General features: G+C 39.2%; 1 protein-coding gene and 17 non-coding genes across 21 annotated transcripts in view; 1 reads left to right on the top strand and 17 right to left on the bottom strand.

The window, feature by feature from the left end:
- The window catches only part of aass (aminoadipate-semialdehyde synthase), a 40,666-nt gene extending 39,076 nt beyond the window's left edge, over positions 1 to 1,590 (top strand). For all 4 annotated transcript variants that reach the window (XM_023955438.2, XM_023955436.2, XM_078948209.1 and 1 more), the window contains 3 exons: positions 479 to 567; positions 647 to 823; positions 969 to 1,590. In XM_023955438.2, coding sequence (XP_023811206.1) covers positions 479 to 567; positions 647 to 823; positions 969 to 1,087 — 385 coding nt within the window. In that variant the 3' untranslated portion in view covers positions 1,088 to 1,590. The remainder of the gene's footprint in view (positions 1 to 478; positions 568 to 646; positions 824 to 968) is intronic.
- Positions 1,591 to 7,116: 5,526 nt separating this feature from the next.
- trnaq-cug (transfer RNA glutamine (anticodon CUG)) lies at positions 7,117 to 7,188 on the bottom strand. The gene has a single exon. It is a non-coding gene; the product is annotated as a tRNA-Gln (tRNA).
- A 322-nt stretch (positions 7,189 to 7,510) lies between these two features.
- trnaq-uug (transfer RNA glutamine (anticodon UUG)) lies at positions 7,511 to 7,582 on the bottom strand. The gene has a single exon. It is a non-coding gene; the product is annotated as a tRNA-Gln (tRNA).
- Positions 7,583 to 7,888: 306 nt separating this feature from the next.
- Positions 7,889 to 7,960, bottom strand: trnaq-cug (transfer RNA glutamine (anticodon CUG)). The gene has a single exon. It is a non-coding gene; the product is annotated as a tRNA-Gln (tRNA).
- Positions 7,961 to 8,661: 701 nt separating this feature from the next.
- trnaq-cug (transfer RNA glutamine (anticodon CUG)) lies at positions 8,662 to 8,733 on the bottom strand. The gene has a single exon. It is a non-coding gene; the product is annotated as a tRNA-Gln (tRNA).
- A 308-nt stretch (positions 8,734 to 9,041) lies between these two features.
- Positions 9,042 to 9,113, bottom strand: trnaq-cug (transfer RNA glutamine (anticodon CUG)). Its single transcript has one exon. It is a non-coding gene; the product is annotated as a tRNA-Gln (tRNA).
- A 718-nt stretch (positions 9,114 to 9,831) lies between these two features.
- Positions 9,832 to 9,903, bottom strand: trnaq-cug (transfer RNA glutamine (anticodon CUG)). Its single transcript has one exon. It is a non-coding gene; the product is annotated as a tRNA-Gln (tRNA).
- An 818-nt stretch (positions 9,904 to 10,721) lies between these two features.
- On the bottom strand, positions 10,722 to 10,793 carry trnaq-cug (transfer RNA glutamine (anticodon CUG)). Its single transcript has one exon. It is a non-coding gene; the product is annotated as a tRNA-Gln (tRNA).
- Positions 10,794 to 11,611: 818 nt separating this feature from the next.
- On the bottom strand, positions 11,612 to 11,683 carry trnaq-cug (transfer RNA glutamine (anticodon CUG)). Its single transcript has one exon. It is a non-coding gene; the product is annotated as a tRNA-Gln (tRNA).
- Positions 11,684 to 12,501: 818 nt separating this feature from the next.
- On the bottom strand, positions 12,502 to 12,573 carry trnaq-cug (transfer RNA glutamine (anticodon CUG)). The gene has a single exon. It is a non-coding gene; the product is annotated as a tRNA-Gln (tRNA).
- Positions 12,574 to 13,274: 701 nt separating this feature from the next.
- On the bottom strand, positions 13,275 to 13,346 carry trnaq-cug (transfer RNA glutamine (anticodon CUG)). The gene has a single exon. It is a non-coding gene; the product is annotated as a tRNA-Gln (tRNA).
- A 701-nt stretch (positions 13,347 to 14,047) lies between these two features.
- Positions 14,048 to 14,119, bottom strand: trnaq-uug (transfer RNA glutamine (anticodon UUG)). The gene has a single exon. It is a non-coding gene; the product is annotated as a tRNA-Gln (tRNA).
- Positions 14,120 to 15,198: 1,079 nt separating this feature from the next.
- Positions 15,199 to 15,270, bottom strand: trnaq-cug (transfer RNA glutamine (anticodon CUG)). The gene has a single exon. It is a non-coding gene; the product is annotated as a tRNA-Gln (tRNA).
- A 322-nt stretch (positions 15,271 to 15,592) lies between these two features.
- Positions 15,593 to 15,664, bottom strand: trnaq-cug (transfer RNA glutamine (anticodon CUG)). Its single transcript has one exon. It is a non-coding gene; the product is annotated as a tRNA-Gln (tRNA).
- Positions 15,665 to 15,971: 307 nt separating this feature from the next.
- On the bottom strand, positions 15,972 to 16,043 carry trnaq-cug (transfer RNA glutamine (anticodon CUG)). The gene has a single exon. It is a non-coding gene; the product is annotated as a tRNA-Gln (tRNA).
- Positions 16,044 to 16,746: 703 nt separating this feature from the next.
- Positions 16,747 to 16,818, bottom strand: trnaq-cug (transfer RNA glutamine (anticodon CUG)). The gene has a single exon. It is a non-coding gene; the product is annotated as a tRNA-Gln (tRNA).
- A 324-nt stretch (positions 16,819 to 17,142) lies between these two features.
- Positions 17,143 to 17,214, bottom strand: trnaq-cug (transfer RNA glutamine (anticodon CUG)). The gene has a single exon. It is a non-coding gene; the product is annotated as a tRNA-Gln (tRNA).
- Positions 17,215 to 17,541: 327 nt separating this feature from the next.
- trnaq-uug (transfer RNA glutamine (anticodon UUG)) lies at positions 17,542 to 17,613 on the bottom strand. Its single transcript has one exon. It is a non-coding gene; the product is annotated as a tRNA-Gln (tRNA).
- Between the last annotated feature and the right edge of the window lie 1,986 nt (positions 17,614 to 19,599).

Below are 19,599 nucleotides of genomic sequence, written 5' to 3'. Positions count from 1 at the left end.
TCCGTCCGGTCCAACACCAAAGATTTTCAAACATGATTGAAATTAATATAGTTTGGCCTCAATTACAAAAGGGGTTTATTCAGACATACCTTTTGTTTGTCTGAAGATTAATAACCCCTCTTGTCAAAGTAAAATATGTCCAACACAAGAGGCCCTCAGCTCTCATCTGCCTGCCTAGCTGTTGGACAGGACAAGTTAAAAAAAAAAAAAAAAAAAAAAAAAGAAACAGATATTTTTTGTGGTAACCATTACACCGTCGCTGCGTCCGTCCGTGTCTTTGTGACCCACATTAGTTTGAGAGGGCAAAAATAAGTTCAAGCCAAAGAACATCAATGGGATGTTCCAGTTTTTGCAAAATTGACGTTTTTCCATGAGGCGAATTTCTTATTGCACATCCAATGTGTGCAATTTCCTAGGTAATAGAAACACGTCTTATGGAATGACGAAACTCAAAGCTATACATGTTAACTTTTTGCAGGTTTGGGATGCTTGGAGATGACTCAGTTCCTTATGCTGAGAGTATTCTGGCTGCTGTTGCAAAACATCTGGAAGCCAAACTTTCTTATGGTGGGACTTTTCTCTTTGTCTTACAATACTAATGGTCAAATAATATTCTGTCACACGCTAATACCCTTTATCTTGACAGACAAAGCTGAGCGGGACATGGTAGTCATGAGAAATGATGTGGGGATTAGACACTCAACTGGTGAGCTGGAAACCAGACACATCAGTCTGGTGGTTTACGGTGACCCAAACGGTTTCTCCGCTATGGCCAAGACTGTAGGGTACCCAGCAGCCATTGCTTCTCGTATGGTCCTTGACGGTTAGTAAAATCACAATGTGAAACAATTGCATTTTTCCAGCCTTTTTTAAGGTGTCTGATACATAAAAACTTCAGTCAAATGACTGAGAATGGAAGTTGTGTATACAATTGTTTTCCTTTCATACCACATGTCTTTCTTCTGTAGGAGAAATCACCACTAGAGGCTTGGTGGTCCCATTGACCAAAGAGATCTATAAGCCAGCCCTGGCCCGACTGAGGGAAGAAGGGCTGCACATCATTGCAAAGTCCACCTTGCAGGAATAAAATAAAATGTCTATTGTCTGTTTGAAATTATGTTATGATTTTATTTCACTTCTGACTTGCACACAAGGACCCTGCACTTATATCTGAGACTGCACATGAGCTGTCCCTTAGATGTATCCATTCCTGATCTTAGCCATCTTCATCACTCAGAACCTCAACATCTTCATCTCTACTACCTACAGCTCTGCATCAGAGCCACCGTCTGTAAACCAACACCACAGCTGCTGTCACTGTCTTGTATTACTCAACATGTTTTCATCATTAAGGAGGGGTTTTCAGTGAAAATAAACTGCAGAATGTAGAAACTAGGTTAAAAACAAGGCATTCCCTCGCTCTGAAATTCCTTAAACAGAATACTGTTAATTTGTTTTGCTTGAATAGACATCTCACCAACTTGAACAAATGGTCTGAAACCATTTCTTGTTTTTGAAAGAATGTTGGCAGTCAGTACAGAACTGTAGTAAAAGCTGTTCTCACTGGAAAAATAAAAGCAGTTATTGTAATATTGTAATTCCCTTTCTTTCATCTTAAAAACTCATTTAATTGACTAGAACACATGAATGATTGTGTTTTTAAATTAGCTCAGATAATACTTTTTCCACCTTGAGAGGGTGATAAGACCACGTATGGATGTTGGAAAGATAAACCTTTTTACACTGTTGATCTGACTTAATTATTTGCTTTAGTTAAGATAAATCAATTCTTTTTAGTTAAGTAAGCTTAAAAATAACACATATTTATCAGACAGTTATTTTACTTTCATTCAAATTAATTCAATTAAGTAGGTGTAACTTTGGTGCTGCTGTTACCTCGGCACCGCAAGGAATTGTGGGATACCATTCCCTTTGCCTGTCTGGACGGATTTGGGTGTAAGTGTGGGTTTTTGACCAAATGTGTTTAGTTGTTTAGCTGTTTTACTGTGTTTTGTCTAGTTATTTTGTCCAACTATGGTCAAGTCTCTGCGCAATGAGTGAGAGGGAGGGAGAGGATGATGAGATTATATAGCACCCCTACCATGAAGTGACGTAATGATAATGTCTGAAAGTTCGTAAATGAAGTTATGCAAGCTGTGAATATTGTTTCTTTCTTTTTATTGTTATACAAATGAGCATATCTGCTGGCTCAAACTTAGACATATGAGAGTTCAAGAATTACAATAAATTATGATGGAAAAAGATTAACTGAATTGGAGTAATATGACATTTAGTTAAATAAATATGTAAATTTGAGTTGTATAAACATTAATTAAGTTTTATTGACATAAAAAATTAGGTTGAATAAATTTGACTTAATTACTCGTTACCAATACAAGTAATTCATTATAAGTTGGCAAAATTGGATAATATATATATATATATATATATATATATATATATATATATATATATATATATATATATATATATATATATATATATATATATATATGCGTCACAAGGAAAATGGAAAAAAGATCAGAAACTCCTGCGTTTACTTTGTCCGTTCTTTTTTCTCCAAGCAGAAACTTTTTCTTTTGATGTTGCAGCCGTGTTACTTTTTTGATGGACGTATAATCTTTATACGCCATCATGAATCTCCGACTCCGTCTCACTGAAGTATAGCGCTTTCTTTTTTTCTCCACGCGTTTCCATGGTGACTCCGGAAATCGGCGATCCATTGAGAATGTCTTTATGTACTTGCTGTGCACGTGCATTAACCCAGGGCTACCAAGTCGAGCGTAATTACGCCAACTCATATCCGGTCTTTTGGAACCGACATGCCCAGAGTAAGCAAGTTCAGGCGGATTTCAGCCAGAGTTCAGGGTTAAAGTCAGGGTAGTTTAAACATTGCTTTCTGGAATACCCCCCTGAAGTATAAAGTTCTTCATAAACTCAACGGCTTCAATAGAAAAAGTTTTACAAGTGAGAGGATTTGTAAAACATCTAATGGAATGAACTACTTGGAAAAACAAACAAAACAAAATACTGGACTGGAAAGCTGATTTATGCATTCCACGCATTTCACAACAATCCATCCAGTGTAGGCATCAGAATACAGGAACAAGACCAAAAGAGAAAGCTGTGGGCATTAAGAATGCAGAATACTAAGATGAAGAAAGTAATGAACATAAAGTCCCCTCATTGAAAGACAACTAAACCAGTTGCAGTAAGGACACCAGAAGAGTTTTGGATGATCAACAATAAATATTAAAGATAATGCGTAAACAACATTAAACATTGCGTCCTGCTCAGTTGAACATTGGGAACGAAATCTGTCATTCTGCAGTCATCAAACGAATGAGGACGATATCTCTCTGTCTCCATACCTCTCCAGTCTGAATATTAAATCCAGAAGAGCTGCAGTGAGAGCCTGGAAACTTCTTTGGGTGATCCCAGAGGAAACACTCCTGGGATGGGTCAGTGCACACCCCTTAGCAACGCTTGTGGTTATTTTTTTGGGTGGATGTGACCATAGAACCAGGGAGGAGATGCACAACGAGACAATTCACCTCAAAAGGGACCTCCAGACTCAGAATTATAAAAAAATGCAAATGAAAGCCAAACTACAACGTCTGGGGGAAGATAATACAAAAAGAGAAACAGACCTCTAGATTTTGGAGGACTAACTTAGGCCCAGTGCCTGGCACAAGTATTGTAGCATCCCTTTGTTCTGTTCTCATTGTTAATGTTTTGTTGTTTGGATGCTAAATTGCTCTGTTGATTATGGGGAACTGCGGGCCTGGCGAGAGAGGGGAAAAGCCGCAAGACTAGAGGGGGTTTGTTCTTTTTGGGGTCTTTCTATTGGTTGTATGGCGTGGTAACAGCTGATAGTAACGAGAGCTGTTTGTGAATTTACCAGGTGTTTGTGGTAAAACCAGCGTCTGCTTTCTTTGCAATGCCACATTGGTGTCAGAAGTAAAAGAAAACTTTAAAAAAAATAACCTCTGAGTTCTGACTCACCTCTCTGCTAGTCTGGTTGTGCTCACTGCGCATTGCAACTCAGTGGAGAAGATGGCGAAGCCATGAGGAAAATCCGACGCTCATTCCAAAATTACGGAGGAGGCGATGCACGACGATCGCGCTGGTCTTTCTGACCATATGGTGGGATTGAACCACACTGCAGAACACGTAGCCCATCTGAGACAAACACCCAGGGAGCTGGCCGCTGACGCCGTTCTCAGTGAGGGAGCCAGCGCCGGCACAAAATATAGTGATGTCAGGCCAAATGTAAACAAAGATGGAGGCGCCCTGTCCGGCCAGCTCCAGGCGAAAACTCCGAAATATTCCGGCAAAGCAGATTGGGAGGCCTTCCATGCCCGGTTTGAACTTTTAGCGCGGGCTGGTCAGGGGATGTTAAAGCTCTGCAGCTGGCCATGTGCCTCACAGACGAAGCGTTAACATGCCTGCTGCTGCTTAGCCCAGCGGAAAGGGGTGATTATATGGCTTTGGTAATATAGCAGTGCTCTACAGCGACAGTTTGGACAGTGTTGCAGATCCAGTGTTCTTCGTACTTCATTGGCAAACAGACTGAGACATGACGGTGAGCCGCTCCGTGTATTGGCCAATGACATTGAAACTGTAAACTGGCCAGAGATCAGTTTATCGGAGCCGTAAGACCCAGAAAACTGCGGATTCAGACACAACTGGCACACCCCTCTAGCCTGCAAAGGGCTCTGGATCTAGCCCTGGAACGAGAGATGGTAGGAGCGGCAGCAACAGGGAACAACTATGTTGGGAGCGGTCCAGTTGTAAGGACTGCGGTGCACGAAGACTCAAGACAAGAAATGCTGACATGGGCTGACAAATTGACTGAACTAAACTCATCAGGACCCTCCAGTTTGCAGGATATGCGGCCAACCTTGCAATATCAGCGTGCAATGCCCAAAGCGGGCTGGTGTTCAGGGAAACAACTCCAGGCCTGTGTAGAGGGGACAGCACATGTCCCAACCTCTGTTACCCCCTGCCTCAAGCCCAATTTAACAGCTTGAACGGGGCTTCACCGTGGCCAAAGACAGACGTCACAGAGTCATTGAGGGTGGTGGACTCATAAAGGGGATTTTTGTCACATAGCCATTGCCCTGGCCGAGACCCCTTGCATAACCCTGATTGACATTGGATCCATGGCTAGGCTTTTAAACCTGACCTGGAAAAAAAAAAAAAAAAAAAAAACCTGACCTGGTTCCAGTGGAAACACAGCTAGAACTTGCAATCGTGAAACTGTGGACAGGGACTGGTGAGCTTGCCCCTGTGCTGGGGAAAGGGACAGTGGCCATACGGATCGGAGAACTTTCTGTGGACTTTAAGGTGTGTGTAACAGAATAGTATCTTGTTCAGCTAATTTTCTAACTAGCTGACCATTTTCTAATTCATTAAATAAATGTTATTTGTAAAAAAAAAAGTACTTCGTTTTTGTAGATTAACAGGGAAGTGCATGGAATATTTTTTGGAATTAATTTCGTTGCAAGAAGCCAATAAAATGGAGGCATGTTCTGGGCTGTGTGTGGTTTTTAATCTATTGGTTTGATGCAGTGAAATGTGTAGATCCATGTAACAAGGACGGAGAGTGGGTTGGGTTTCAAGATTCTACTGAAATTTGAACGCAGACTACTGGATTTAGAGTCCAGAGTGCTAACCATTACACCATAGAACCCTATGAAAAACTGCAGTTTTTGATAATGAAAACTGTTATAACTTGGAAATATTAAATGAATTCATGAAATGAATTAGAAAATTAGCTGACCAAGATTACGATTTATGATTTAATTAAATGTTATTTGTTGTGGAGAAGACAAAGGAGATGGTTGTGGACTTCCGGAGAACTCCCACCCAGCACGCTCCACTGATCGTCAATGGTGCTGCTGTGGAAAGGGTGAGCTGCACCAAGTTCCTGGGGGTGCACATCTCCGACGATCTGTCTTGGAACCAAAACACTGCATCACTTGCCAAGAAAGCCCAACAACGCCTGTACTTCCTCCGCAAACTGAAGAGGGCCAGAGCTCCTCCCCCCATCATGCATACCTTCTACAGGGGGGCCATCGAGAGCATCCTGACCTGCTGCATCAGCGTGTGGTACGGAGCCTGCAACGCGTCCTGCCGGAAGACTCTGCAGCACATTGTGAAAACAGCTGAGAAGATCGTTGGTGTCCCTATTACTGGCCTCTCGGACATTTACCGCTCCCGCCTCACCCGCAAAGCCATCAGGATTGCAGGGGACCCCTCACACCCATCCCAGAGACACTTCAACCTGCTACAATCAGGGAGGAGGCTGCAAAGTCTGCAGGCCAGAACCAGCAGACTAAAAGACAGTTTCCTCCATCAGGCGATAAGGACACTCAACTCCCTCCCTGCCCTCCCCCCTCTGGCCCCTCCACTCCGTCCTACAAGCCCACACTGAAAACTTTCACAACAGTTCAGATCGCCACTTTCACCAAAGACTGCCATCACTAACTCATCCACTTACTGTTCTCAGCACTGTTGTCACTTTAAACTGCCACTTTAACCATCTCATTGCTCCCTGTACTGTTTAGACTACTGTTATTCTTCTTATTATTGCTGTCTTTTTATCTATTTTTTAAGTCGTTTATTTATTTATTTTGTATATGCTGCTTGCACTGTGGGGTGAGAGGAAAGCAATTTCATCTGTGCTGTATGTCTTTATGGATGCAGTACATTTGACAATAAAGCCGTCTTTGACTTTGACTATGGATTCGGAGTCCAGAGTGCTAACCATTACACCATAGAACCCTATGAGCAACTGCAGTTTTTGATAAGGAAAATTGTTATAACTGGGAAATAATGAATGAATTCATGAAATGAATTAGAAAATTAGCGGACCAAGATTACGATTTATGATTTAAATAAATGTTATTTGTCAAAAAAAATACATTAACAGGGAATTGCGTAAAATATTTTTTGGAATTAACAATTTCGTTGCAAGAAGCCAATAAAATGGAGGCATGTTCTGGGCTGTGTGTGGTTTTTAATCTATTTGTTTGATGCAGTGAAATGTGTAGATCCATGTAACAAGCATGGAGAGTGGGTTGGGTTTCAAGGTTCTACTGAGATTTGAACTCAGACTACTGGATTCAGAGTCCAGAGTGCTAACCATTACACCATAGAACCCTATGAGCAACTGCAGTTTTTGATAAGGAAAATTGTTATAACTGGGAAATAATGAATGAATTCATGAAATGAATTAGAAAACTAGCTGACCAAGATTACGATTTATGATTTGAATAAATGTTATTTGTAAAAAAAAATTATGTACTTTATTTTTGTGGATTAACAGGGAAGTGCATAGAATTTTTTTGGGGAATTAATTTCGTTGCAAGAAGCCAATAAAATGAGAGCATTTTCTGGGCTGTGTGTGGTTTTTAATCTATTGGTTTGATGCAGTGAAATGTGTAGATCCATGTAACAAGGATGGAGAGTGGGTTGGGTTTAAAGGTTCTACTGAGATTTGAACTCAGACTACTGGATTCAAAGTACAGAGTGCTAACCATTACACCATAGAACCCTATGAGCAACTGCAGTTTTTGATAAGGAAAATTGTTATAACTGGGAAATAATGAATGAATTCATGAAATGAATTAGAAAATTAGCGGACCAAGATTACGATTTATGATTTAAATAAATGTTATTTGTCAAAAAAAATACATTAACAGGGAATTGCGTAAAATATTTTTTGGAATTAACAATTTCGTTGCAAGAAGCCAATAAAATGGAGGCATGTTCTGGGCTGTGTGTGGTTTTTAATCTATTTGTTTGATGCAGTGAAATGTGTAGATCCATGTAACAAGCATGGAGAGTGGGTTGGGTTTCAAGGTTCTACTGAGATTTGAACTCAGACTACTGGATTCAGAGTCCAGAGTGCTAACCATTACACCATAGAACCCTATGAGCAACTGCAGTTTTTGATAAGGAAAATTGTTATAACTGGGAAATAATGAATGAATTCATGAAATGAGATAGAAAACTAGCTGACCAAGATTACGATTTATGATTTGAATAAATGTTATTTGTAAAAAAAAATTATGTACTTTATTTTTGTGGATTAACAGGGAAGTGCATAGAATTTTTTTGGGGAATTAATTTCGTTGCAAGAAGCCAATAAAATGTGAGCATTTCCTGGGCTGTGTGTGGTTTTTAATCTATTGGTTTGATGCAGTGAAATGTGTAGATCCATGTAACAAGCATTGAGAGTGGGTTGGGTTTTAAGGTTCTACTCAGATTTGAACTCAGACTACTGGATTCAGAGTCCAGAGTGCTAACCATTACACCATAGAACCCTATGAGCAACTGCAGTTTTTGATAAGGAAAATTGTTATAACCTGGAAATAATGAATGAATTCATGAAATGAATTAGAAAATTAGCTGACCAAGATTACGATTTATGATTTAAATAAATGTTATTTGTCAAAAAAAATACATTAACGGGGAAGTGCATAGAATATTTTTTGGGAATTAACAATTTCGTTGCAAGAAGCCAATAAAATGGAGGCATGTTCTGGGCTGTGTGTGGTTTTTAATCTATTGGTTTGATGCAGTGAAATGTGTATATCCATATAACAATGATGGAGAGTGGGTTGGGTTTCAAGGTTCTACTGAGATTTGAACTCAGACTACTGGATTCAGAGTCCAGAGTGCTAACCATTACACCATAGAACCCTATGAGCAACAGCAGTTTTTGATAAGGAAAATTGTTATATCGTGAAAATATTGAATGAATTCATGAAATGAATTAGAAAATTAGCTGACCAAGATTAAGATTTATGATTTAAATAAATGTTATTCGTCAAAAAAAAATACATTAACAGGGAATTGCATAGAATATTTTTTGGGAATTAACAATTTCGTTGCAAGAAACCAATAAAATGGAGGCATGTTCTGGGCTGTGTGTGGTTTTTAATATATTGGTTTGATGCAGTGAAATGTATAGGTCCATGTAACAAGCATAAAGAGTGGGTTGGGTTTCAAGGTTCTACTGAAATTTGAACTCAGACTACTGGATTCAGAGTCCAGAGTGCTAACCATTACACCATAGAACCCTATGAGCAACTGCAGTTTTTGATAAGGAAAATTGTTATAACTGGGAAATAATGAATGAATTCATGAAATCAATTAGAAAATTAGCTGACCAAGAATAAGATTTATGATTTAAATAAATTTTATTTGTTAAAAAAAATTATGTAATATTTTTTTTGTAGATTAACAGGGAAGTGCATAGAATATTTTTTGGAATTAACAATTTCGTTGCAAGAAGCCAATAAAATGCAGGCATGTTCTGGGCTGTGTGTGGTTTTTAATCTTTTGGTTTGATGCAATGAAATGTGTAGATCCATGTAAAAAACACACATAAGTAGAGTTTCAAGATTCTACTGAGATTTGAAGGCAGACTACTGGATTCAGATTCCAGAGTGCTAACCATTACACCATAGAACCCTATGAGCAACTGCAGTTTTTGAAAAGGAAAATTGTTATAACTTGGAAATAATGAATGAATTCATGAAATGAATTAGAAAATTAGCTGACCAAGATTATGATTTATGATTTAAATAAATGTTATTTGTAAAAAGAAATTATGTACTTTATTTTTGTGGATTAACAGGGAAGTGCATAGAATTTTTTTGGGAATTAACAATTTCGTTGCAAGAAGCCAATAAAATGAGAACATTTTCTGGGCTGTGTGTGGTTTTTAATCTATTGGTTTGATGCAGTGAAATGTGAAGATCCATCTAACAAGCATGGAGAGTGGGTTGGGTTTTAAGGTTCTACTGAGATTTGAACTCAGACTACTGGATTCAGAGTCCAGAGTGCTAACCATTACACCATAGAACCCTATGAGCAACTGCAGTTTTTGATAAGGAAAATTGTTATAACTGGGAAATAATGAATGAATTCATGAAATGAGATAGAAAACTAGCTGACCAAGATGACGATTTATGATTTGAATAAATGTTATTTGTAAAAAAAAATTATGGACCTGTCTCAACTTCTGCCTAAATTCCTCACAAGTTTCTTTATTCTGTAGCTTCCACCACTTGGTCTTGTTTTCTGTTTTCCCTCTCTTCTTCTTCCTGACCTCCAGAGTCATCTTACACACCACCATGCGGTGCTGTTTGGCTACACTCTCTCCTACCACCACTTTGCAGTCATTAACCTCTCTCAAATGACCTCGTCTACATAGGATGTAGTCCACCTGAGTACTCCTACCTCCACTTCTGTATGTCACTCTATGTTCCTCTCTCTTCTGGAAGTAAGTGTTGACTACAGCCATTTCCATCCTCTTCGCAAAGTCCACCACCATCTGTCCCTCCAGATTCCTTTCCTTCACACCAAACCTGCCCATCACCTCCTCATCACCTCTATTGCCCTCACCAACATGTCCATTAAAGTCTGCTCCAATAACAACTCTCTCTCCTCTGGGGATACCCTCTATGACCTCATCCAACTCACTCCAGAATCTCTCCTTCACTTCTAACTCACAGCCAACCTGTGGCGCATACCCACTGACTACATTCACCATCACCCCTTCAATTTCTAACTTTAGGCTCATCATCCTGTCTGAGACTCTTTTCACCTCTAGAACACTATTGGTTTGATGCAGTGAAATGTGTAGATCCATGTAACAAGCATGGAGAGTGGGTTGGGTTTCAAGGTTCTACTGAAATTTGAACTCAGACTACTGGATTCAGAGTCCAGAGTGCTAACCATTACACCATAGAACCCTATGAGCAACTGCAGTTTTTGATAAGGAAAATTGTTATAACTGGGAAATAATGAATGAATTCATGAAATGAGATAGAAAACTAGCTGACCAAGATGACGATTTATGATTTGAATAAATGTTATTTGTAAAAAAAAATTATGGACCTGTCTCAACTTCTGCCTAAATTCCTCACAAGTTTCTTCATTCTGTAGCTTCCACCACTTGGTCTTGTTTTCTGTTTTCCCTCTCTTCTTCTTCCTGACCTCCAGAGTCATCTTACACACCACCATGCGGTGCTGTTTGGCTACACTCTCTCCTACCACCACTTTGCAGTCATTAACCTCTCTAAAATGACCTCGTCTACATAGGATGTAGTCCACCTGAGTACTCCTACCTCCACTTCTGTATGTCACTCTATGTTCCTCTCTCTTCTGGAAGTAAGTGTTGACTACAGCCATTTCCATCCTCTTCGCAAAGTCCACCACCATCTGTCCCTCCAGATTCCTTTCCTTCACACCAAACCTGCCCATCACCTCCTCATCACCTCTATTGCCCTCACCAACATGTCCATTAAAGTCTGCTCCAATAACAACTCTCTCTCCTCTGGGGATACCCTCTATGACCTCATCCAACTCACTCCAGAATCTCTCCTTCACTTCTAACTCACAGCCAACCTGTGGCGCATACCCACTGACTACATTCACCATCACCCCTTCAATTTCTAACTTTAGGCTCATCATCCTGTCTGAGACTCTTTTCACCTCTAGAACACTATTGGTTTGATGCAGTGAAATGTGTAGATCCATGTAACAAGCATGGAGAGTGGGTTGGGTTTCAAGGTTCTACTGAAATTCGAACTCAGACTACTGGATTCAGAGTCCAGAGTGCTAACCATTACACCATAGAACCCTATGAGCAACTGCAGTTTTTGATAAGGAAAATTGTTATAACTGGGAAATAATGAATGAATTCATGAAATGAGATAGAAAACTAGCTGACCAAGATGACGATTTATGATTTGAATAAATGTTATTTGTAAAAAAAAATTATGGACCTGTCTCAACTTCTGCCTAAATTCCTCACAAGTTTCTTCATTCTGTAGCTTCCACCACTTGGTCTTGTTTTCTGTTTTCCCTCTCTTCTTCTTCCTGACCTCCAGAGTCATCTTACACACCACCATGCGGTGCTGTTTGGCTACACTCTCTCCTACCACCACTTTCCAGTCATTAACCTCTCTCAAATGACCTCGTCTACATAGGATGTAGTCCACCTGAGTACTCCTACCTCCACTTCTGTATGTCACTCTATGTTCCTCTCTCTTCTGGAAGTAAGTGTTGACTACAGCCATTTCCATCCTCTTCGCAAAGTCCACCACCATCTGTCCCTCCAGATTCCTTTCCTTCACACCAAACCTGCCCATCACCTCCTCATCACCTCTATTGCCCTCACCAACATGTCCATTAAAGTCTGCTCCAATAACAACTCTCTCTCCTCTGGGGATACCCTCTATGACCTCATCCAACTCACTCCAGAATCTCTCCTTCACTTCTAACTCACAGCCAACCTGTGGCGCATACCCACTGACTACATTCACCATCACCCCTTCAATTTCTAACTTTAGGCTCATCATCCTGTCTGAGACTCTTTTCACCTCTAGAACACTATTGGTTTGATGCAGTGAAATGTGTAGATCCATGTAACAAGCATGGAGAGTGGGTTGGGTTTCAAGGTTCTACTGAAATTTGAACTCAGACTACTGGATTCAGAGTCCAGAGTGCTAACCATTACACCATAGAACCCTATGAGCAACTGCAGTTTTTGATAAGGAAAATTGTTATAACTGGGAAATAATGAATGAATTCATGAAATGAGATAGAAAACTAGCTGACCAAGATGACGATTTATGATTTGAATAAATGTTATTTGTAAAAAAAAATTATGTACTTTATTTTTGTGGATTAACAGGGAAGTGCATAGAATTTTTTGGGGGAATTAATTTCGTTGCAAGAAGGCAATAAAATGTGAGCATTTTCTGGGCTGTGTGTGGTTTTTAATCTATTGGTTTGATGCAGTGAAATGTGTAGATCCATCTAACGAGGATGGAGAGTGGGTTGAGTTTTACGGTTCTACTAAAATTTGAACTCAGACTACTGGATTCAGAGTCCAGAGTGCTAACCATTACACCATAGAACCCTATGAGCAACTGCAGTTTTTGATAAGGAAAATTGTTATAACTGGGAAATAATGAATGAATTCATGAAATGAATTAGAAAATTAGCGGACCAAGATTACGATTTATGATTTAAATAAATGTTATTCGTCAAAAAAAAATACATTAACAGGGAATTGCATAGAATATTTTTTGGAATTAACAATTTCGTTGCAAGAAGCCAATAAAATGCAGGCATTTTCTGGGCTGTGTGTGGTTTTTAATCTATTGGTTTGATGCAGTGAAATTTATAAGTCCATGTAACAAGCATTGGGAGTGGGTTGGGTTTTAAGGTTCTACTGAGATTTGAACTCAGACTACTGGATTCAGAGTCCAGAGTGCTAACCATTACACCATAGAACCCTATGAGCAACTGCAGTTTTTGATAAGGAAAATTGTTATAACTGGGAAATAATGAATGAATTCATGAAATGAGATAGAAAATTAGCTGACCAAGATTACGATTTATGATTTGAATAAATGTTATTTGTAAAAAAAAATTATGTACTTTATTTTTGTGGATTAACAGGGAAGTGCATAGAATATTTTTTTGGGGAATTAATTTCGTTGCAAGAAGCCAATAAAATGTGAGCATTTCCTGGGCTGTGTGTGGTTTTTAATCTATTGGTTTGATGCAGTGAAATGTGTAGATCCATGTAACAAGCATTGAGAGTGGGTTGGGTTTTAAGGTTCTACTCAGATTTGAACTCAGACTACTGGATTCAAAGACCAGAGTGCTAACCATTACACCATAGAACCCTATTAGCAACTGCAGTTTTTGATAAGGAAAATTGTTATAACTGGGAAATAATGAATGAATTCATGAAATGAATTAGAAAATTAGCTGACCAAGATTACGATTTATGATTTAAATAAATGTTATTTGTCAAAAAAAACATTAACAGGGAAGTGCATAGAATATTTTTTGGGAATTAACAATTTCGTTGCAAGAAGCCTATAAAATTAGAGCATTTTCTGGGCTGTGTGTGGTTTTTAATCTATTGGTTTGATGCAGTGAAATGTATAAGTCCATGTAACAAGCATTGAGAGTGGGTTGGGTTTTAAGGTTCTACTGAGATTTGAACTCAGACTACTGGATTCAAAGACCAGAGTGCTAAACATTACACCATAGAACCCTATGAGCAACTGCAGTTTTTGATAAGGAAAATTGTTATAACTGGGAAATAATGAATGAATTCATGAAATGAATAAGAAAATTAGCGGACCAAGATTACGATTTATGATTTAAATAAATGTTATTCGTCAAAAAAAAATAAATTAACAGGGAATTGCATAGAATATTTTTTGGAATTAACAATTTCGTTGCAAGAAGCCAATAAAATGGAGGCATGTTCTGGGCTGTGTGTGGTTTTTAATCTATTGGTTTGATACAGTGAAATGTGTAGATCCATGTAACAAGCATGGAGAGTGGGTTGGGTTTCAAGGTTCTACTGAAATTTGAACTCAGACTACTGGATTCAGAGTCCAGAGTGCTAACCATTACACCATAAAACCCTATAAGCAACTGCAGTTTTTGATAAGGAAAATTGTTATAACTGGGAAATAATGAATGAATTCATGAAATGAAATAGAAAACTAGCTGACCAATATTAAGATTTATGATTTAAGTAAATGTTGTTTGTAAAAAAAAAAAAATGTACTTTATATGTAGATTAACAGGGAAGTGCATAAAATATTCTTTGGGAATTAACAATTTTGTTGCAAGAAGCCAATAAAATGGAGGCATGTTCTGGGCTGTGTGTGGTTTTTAATCTATTGGTTTGATGCAGTGAAATGTGTACATCCATGTAAAAAACACACATAAGTAGAGTTTCAAGATTCTTCTGAGATTTGAACGCAGACTACTGGATTCAAAATCCAGAGTGCTAACCATTACACCATGGAACCCTATGAGAAACTGCAGTTTTTGAAAAGGAAAATTGTTATAACTGGGAAATAATGAATGAATTCATGAAATGAATTAGAAAATTAGCTGACCAAGATTACGATTTATGATTTAAATAAATGTTATTTGTCAAAAAAAATACATTAACAGGGAAGTGCATAGAATATTTTTTGGGAATTAACAATTTCGTTCCAAGAAGCCAATAAAAAGGAGGCATTTTCTGGGCTGTGTGTGGTTTTTAATCTATTGGTTTGATGCAGTGAAATGTATAAGTCCATGTAACAAGCATTGAGAGTGGGTTGGGTTTCAAGGTTCTACTGAGATTTGAACTCAGACTACTGGATTCAGAGTCCAGAGTGCTAACCATTACACCATAGAACCCTATGAGCAACTGCAGTTTTTGATAAGGAAAATTGTTATAACTGGGAAATAATGAATGAATTCATGAAATGAGATAGAAAACTAGCTGACCAAGATTACGATTTATGATTTGAATAAATGTTATTTGTAAAAAAAAATTATGTACTTTATTTTTGTGGATTAACAGGGAAGTGCATAGAATTTTTTTGGGGAATTAATTTCGTTGCAAGAAGCCAATAAAATGTGAGCATTTCCTGGGATGTGTGTGGTTTTTAATCTATTGGTTTGATGCAGTGAAATGTGAAGATCCCTGTAACAAGCATTGAGAGTGGGTTGGGTTTCAAGGTTCTACTGAAATTTGAACTCAGACTACTGGATTCAGAGTCCAGAGTGCTAACCATTACACCATAGAACCCTATGAGCAACTGCAGTTTTTGATAAGGAAAATTGTTATAACTGGGAAATAATGAATGAATTCATGAAATGAATTAGAAAATTAGTGGACCAAGATTACGATTTATGATTTAAATAAATGTTATTCGTCAAAAAAAAATACATTAACAGGGAATTGCATAGAATATTTTTTGGAATTAACAATTTCGTTGCAAGAAGCCAATAAACTGCAGGCATTTTCTGGGCTGTGTGTGGTTTTTAATCTATTGGTTTGATGCAGTGAAATGTAAAAGTCCATGTAACAAGCATTGAGAGTGGGTTGGGTTTTAAGGTTCTACTGAGATTTGAACTCAGACTACTGGATTCAGAGTCCAGAGTGCTAACCATTACACCATAGAACCCTATGAGCAACTGCAGTTTTTGATAAGGAAAATTGTTATAACTGGGAAATAATGAATGAATTCATGAAATGAAATAGAAAACTAGCTGACCAATATTAAGATTTATGATTTAAGTAAATGTCGTTTGTAAAAAAAAAAAAAAAATGTACTTTATATGTAGATTAACAGGGAAGTGCATAAAATATTCTTTGGGAATTAACAATTTTGTTGCAAGAAGCCAATAAAATGGAGGCATGTTCTGGGCTGTGTGTGGTTTTTAATCTATTGGTTTGATGCAGTGAAATGTGTACATCCATGTAAAAAACACACATAAGTAGAGTTTCATGATTCTACTGAGATTTGAACGCAGACTACTGGATTCAAAATCCAGAGTGCTAACCATTACACCATGGAACCCTATGAGAAACTGCAGTTTTTGAAAAGGAAAATTGTTATAACTGGGAAATAATGAATGAATTCATGAAATGAATTAGAAAAATAGCTGACCAAGATTACGATTTATGATTTAAATAAATGTTATTTGTCAAAAAAAAAACATTAACAGGGAAGTGCATAGAATATTTTTTGGGAATTAACAATTTCGTTGCAAGAAGCCAATAAAATAAGAGCATTTTCTGGGCTGTGTGTGGTTTTTAATCTATTGGTTTGATGCAGTGAAATGTGAAGATCCATCTAACAAGCATGGAGAGTGGGTTGGGTTTTAAGGTTCTACTGAGATTTGAACTCAGACTACTGGATTCAGAGTCCAGAGTGCTAACCATTACACCATAGAACCCTATGAGCAACTGCAGTTTTTGATAAGGAAAACTGTTATAACTTTGAAATATCAAATCAATTCATGGAATGAATTAGAAAATTAGCTGACCAAGATTATGATTTATGATTTAAATAAATGTTATTTGTAAAAAAAAATTATGTAGTTTATTTTTGTGGATTAACAGGGAATTGCATAGAATATTTTTTGGAATTAACAATTTCGTCGCAAGAAGCCAATAAAATGCAGGCATTTTCTGGGCTGTGTGTGGTTTTTAATCTATTGGTTTGATGCAGTGAAATGTATAAGTCCATGTAACAAGCATGGAGAGTGGGTTGGGTTTCAATGTTCTACTGAGATTTGAACTCAGACTACTGGATTCAGAGTCCAGAGTGCTAACCACTACACCATAGAACCCTATGAGCAACTGCAGTTTTTGATAAGGAAAATTGTTATAACTGGGAAATAATGAATGAATTCATGAAATGAGATAGAAAACTAGCTGACCGAGATTACGATTTATGATTTGAATAAATTTTATTTGTTAAAAAAAAATTATGTTATATTATTTTTGTAGATTAACAGGGAAGTGCATAGAATATTTTTTGGGAATTAACAATTTTGTTGCAAGAAGCCAATTAAATGGAGGCATGTTCTGGGCTGTGTGTGGTTTTTAATCTGTTGGTTTGATGCAGTGAAATGTGAAGATCCATGTAACAAGGATGGAGAGTGGGTTGGGTTTCAAGGTTCTACTGAGATTTGAACTCAGCCTACTGGATTCAAAGTCCAGAGTGCTAACCATTACACCATAGAACCCAACTAACAACTGCAGATTTTGATAAGGAAAATTGTTATAACTGGGAAATAATGAATGAATTCATGAAATCAATTAGAAAATTAGCTGACCAAGATTACGATTTATGATTTAAATAAATGTTATTTGTCAAAAAAAAACATTAACAGGGAAGTGCATAGAATATTTTTTGGGAATTAACAATTTCGTTGCAAGAAGCCAATAAAATGAGAGCATTTTCTGGGCTGTGTGTGGTTTTTAATCTATTGGTTTGATGCAGTGAAATGTATAAGTCCATGTAACAAGCATTGAGAGTGGGTTGGGTTTTAAGGTTCTACTGAGATTTGAACACAGACTACTGGATTCAAAGACCAGAGTGCTAACCATTACACCATAGAACCCTATTAGCAACTGCAGTTTTTGATAAGGAAAATTGTTATAACTGGGAAATAATGAATGAATTCATGAAATGAATTAGAAAATTAGCGGACCAAGATTACGATTTATGATTTTTTTTTTTTTTTTTTTTTTTTTTTTTTTTTTTTTTTTTTTTTCTTTTTTAACTTGTCCTGTCCAACAGCTAGGCAAACAGATGAGAGCTGAGGGCCTCTTGTGTTGGACATATTTTATTCTAACAAGAGGGGTTATTCATCTTCAGACAAACCAAAGGTATGTCTGAATAAACCCCTTTTGTAATTGAGGCCAAACTTTATTAATTTCAATCATGTTTGAAAATCTTTGGTGTTGGACCGGACGGAAAAGGAAAGAGGGGAACAAGAGAGAGGGACGTTAGAGAGAGGGGGGGGTAGGAGGGTGATAATAGGAGGGGAAGGGGGGTAAGACCATGAAGCAGCATAGAGCAGACAGGTTTACTGGTTGTTTATCGTTACGGTACGGTTCAAATGTAGTACAAAAAGGGCGGGGCCTGTTCACACACACTCAAATATTATCAACACACCTGCTAGCCGCAGAAATGTCCACATGTCAGCATGCACACAAAACAGATAGTGTTCACGAACGCATACCTATGCCTTTAAACCAACTAGTGTGAAATCTTTCATTCATTCAATCATGCAAACTATTAGTGCAAAGGTGAGCTAACACCTGTGCTCAGGTGAGTGTTTATGTTCTTCTAAAATGGATGGTGGAATGTGAAAAGAAGGAGGAGGAGCGCCCAGCCACCCCCACACCCACACCCCCGCCGCAGCAGCAGCGGCAGCCGGAATTCCCCCAGCGCCACACGGGAACAGGCAGGGAACAACCGCCCCCCGGGCGACCAAGACCGCCACCCAGGCCAGGGCCAGCAGGACCGCCGCGAGGCCCCCAGAGCCAGAGAGCAGGGAGGCGCAGAGGGAAAGAGAGCGCCGCCCCAGCCCAGCCAGGAAAGCAGCCCCCCGCCGCACCGGAAGAGCCCAACGCAGGGCCCCACCGGAGAGGGACGCCCACAGCCCCAGACGAGCACCCCACCACCACCCAGGAGTTCCGGGCATCCCCCCGCCCCGACCCCAGGTACGAGCCAGGACCCCCCAAGGGAGACCCGCTCCGCACTCCAGGCAGCCACCCACCCGGCCCACGGTTGGTCCAGGTAGGAGCAAGGCAGGGGCCCGCCGCCCCCGCCCAGGAGGGGGGAACCCCGGGGAAAAAAGGGCGGCCCATAAGGGATGTTATAAATATGGCCCGACCAGGCTCGGCCATGTTGGAAGTTTGGCGGGGCCCAGCGCCCAGGGGCAAGGACCAGGACCCACCCCCCAGGGACACGAACACCCCCGGCTCAGGTGTAATATGAACCCCCCCACCGCGCGGAGAGAGCACCGCCGGGCCCAGGGAGCCGGCACCCAAGGGACACGGCCGCCATCGCCAAGAGGCCCGCACCCCCCACCAGGGACGGGGTAGGGGACAGATGGACCCAGGTCCCACCTTCCTTGTAAAATGTGTGTGCGTGTATGGGTGTTTGAGAGGGTGTTTGTGTGCATGTGTGTGTGTTTATGTTTGAATGTATATATTGAAGG

The sequence above is a fragment of the Oryzias latipes genome, chromosome 6 (genome assembly GCF_053564925.1).
Source record: "Oryzias latipes strain Hd-rR chromosome 6, Olatipes_Hd-rR_3.1".
Lineage (NCBI taxonomy): Eukaryota > Metazoa > Chordata > Actinopteri > Beloniformes > Adrianichthyidae > Oryzias > Oryzias latipes.
Note: the sequence above shows the minus strand (reverse complement) of the source record. Positions and strands in the feature narration are given on the sequence as shown.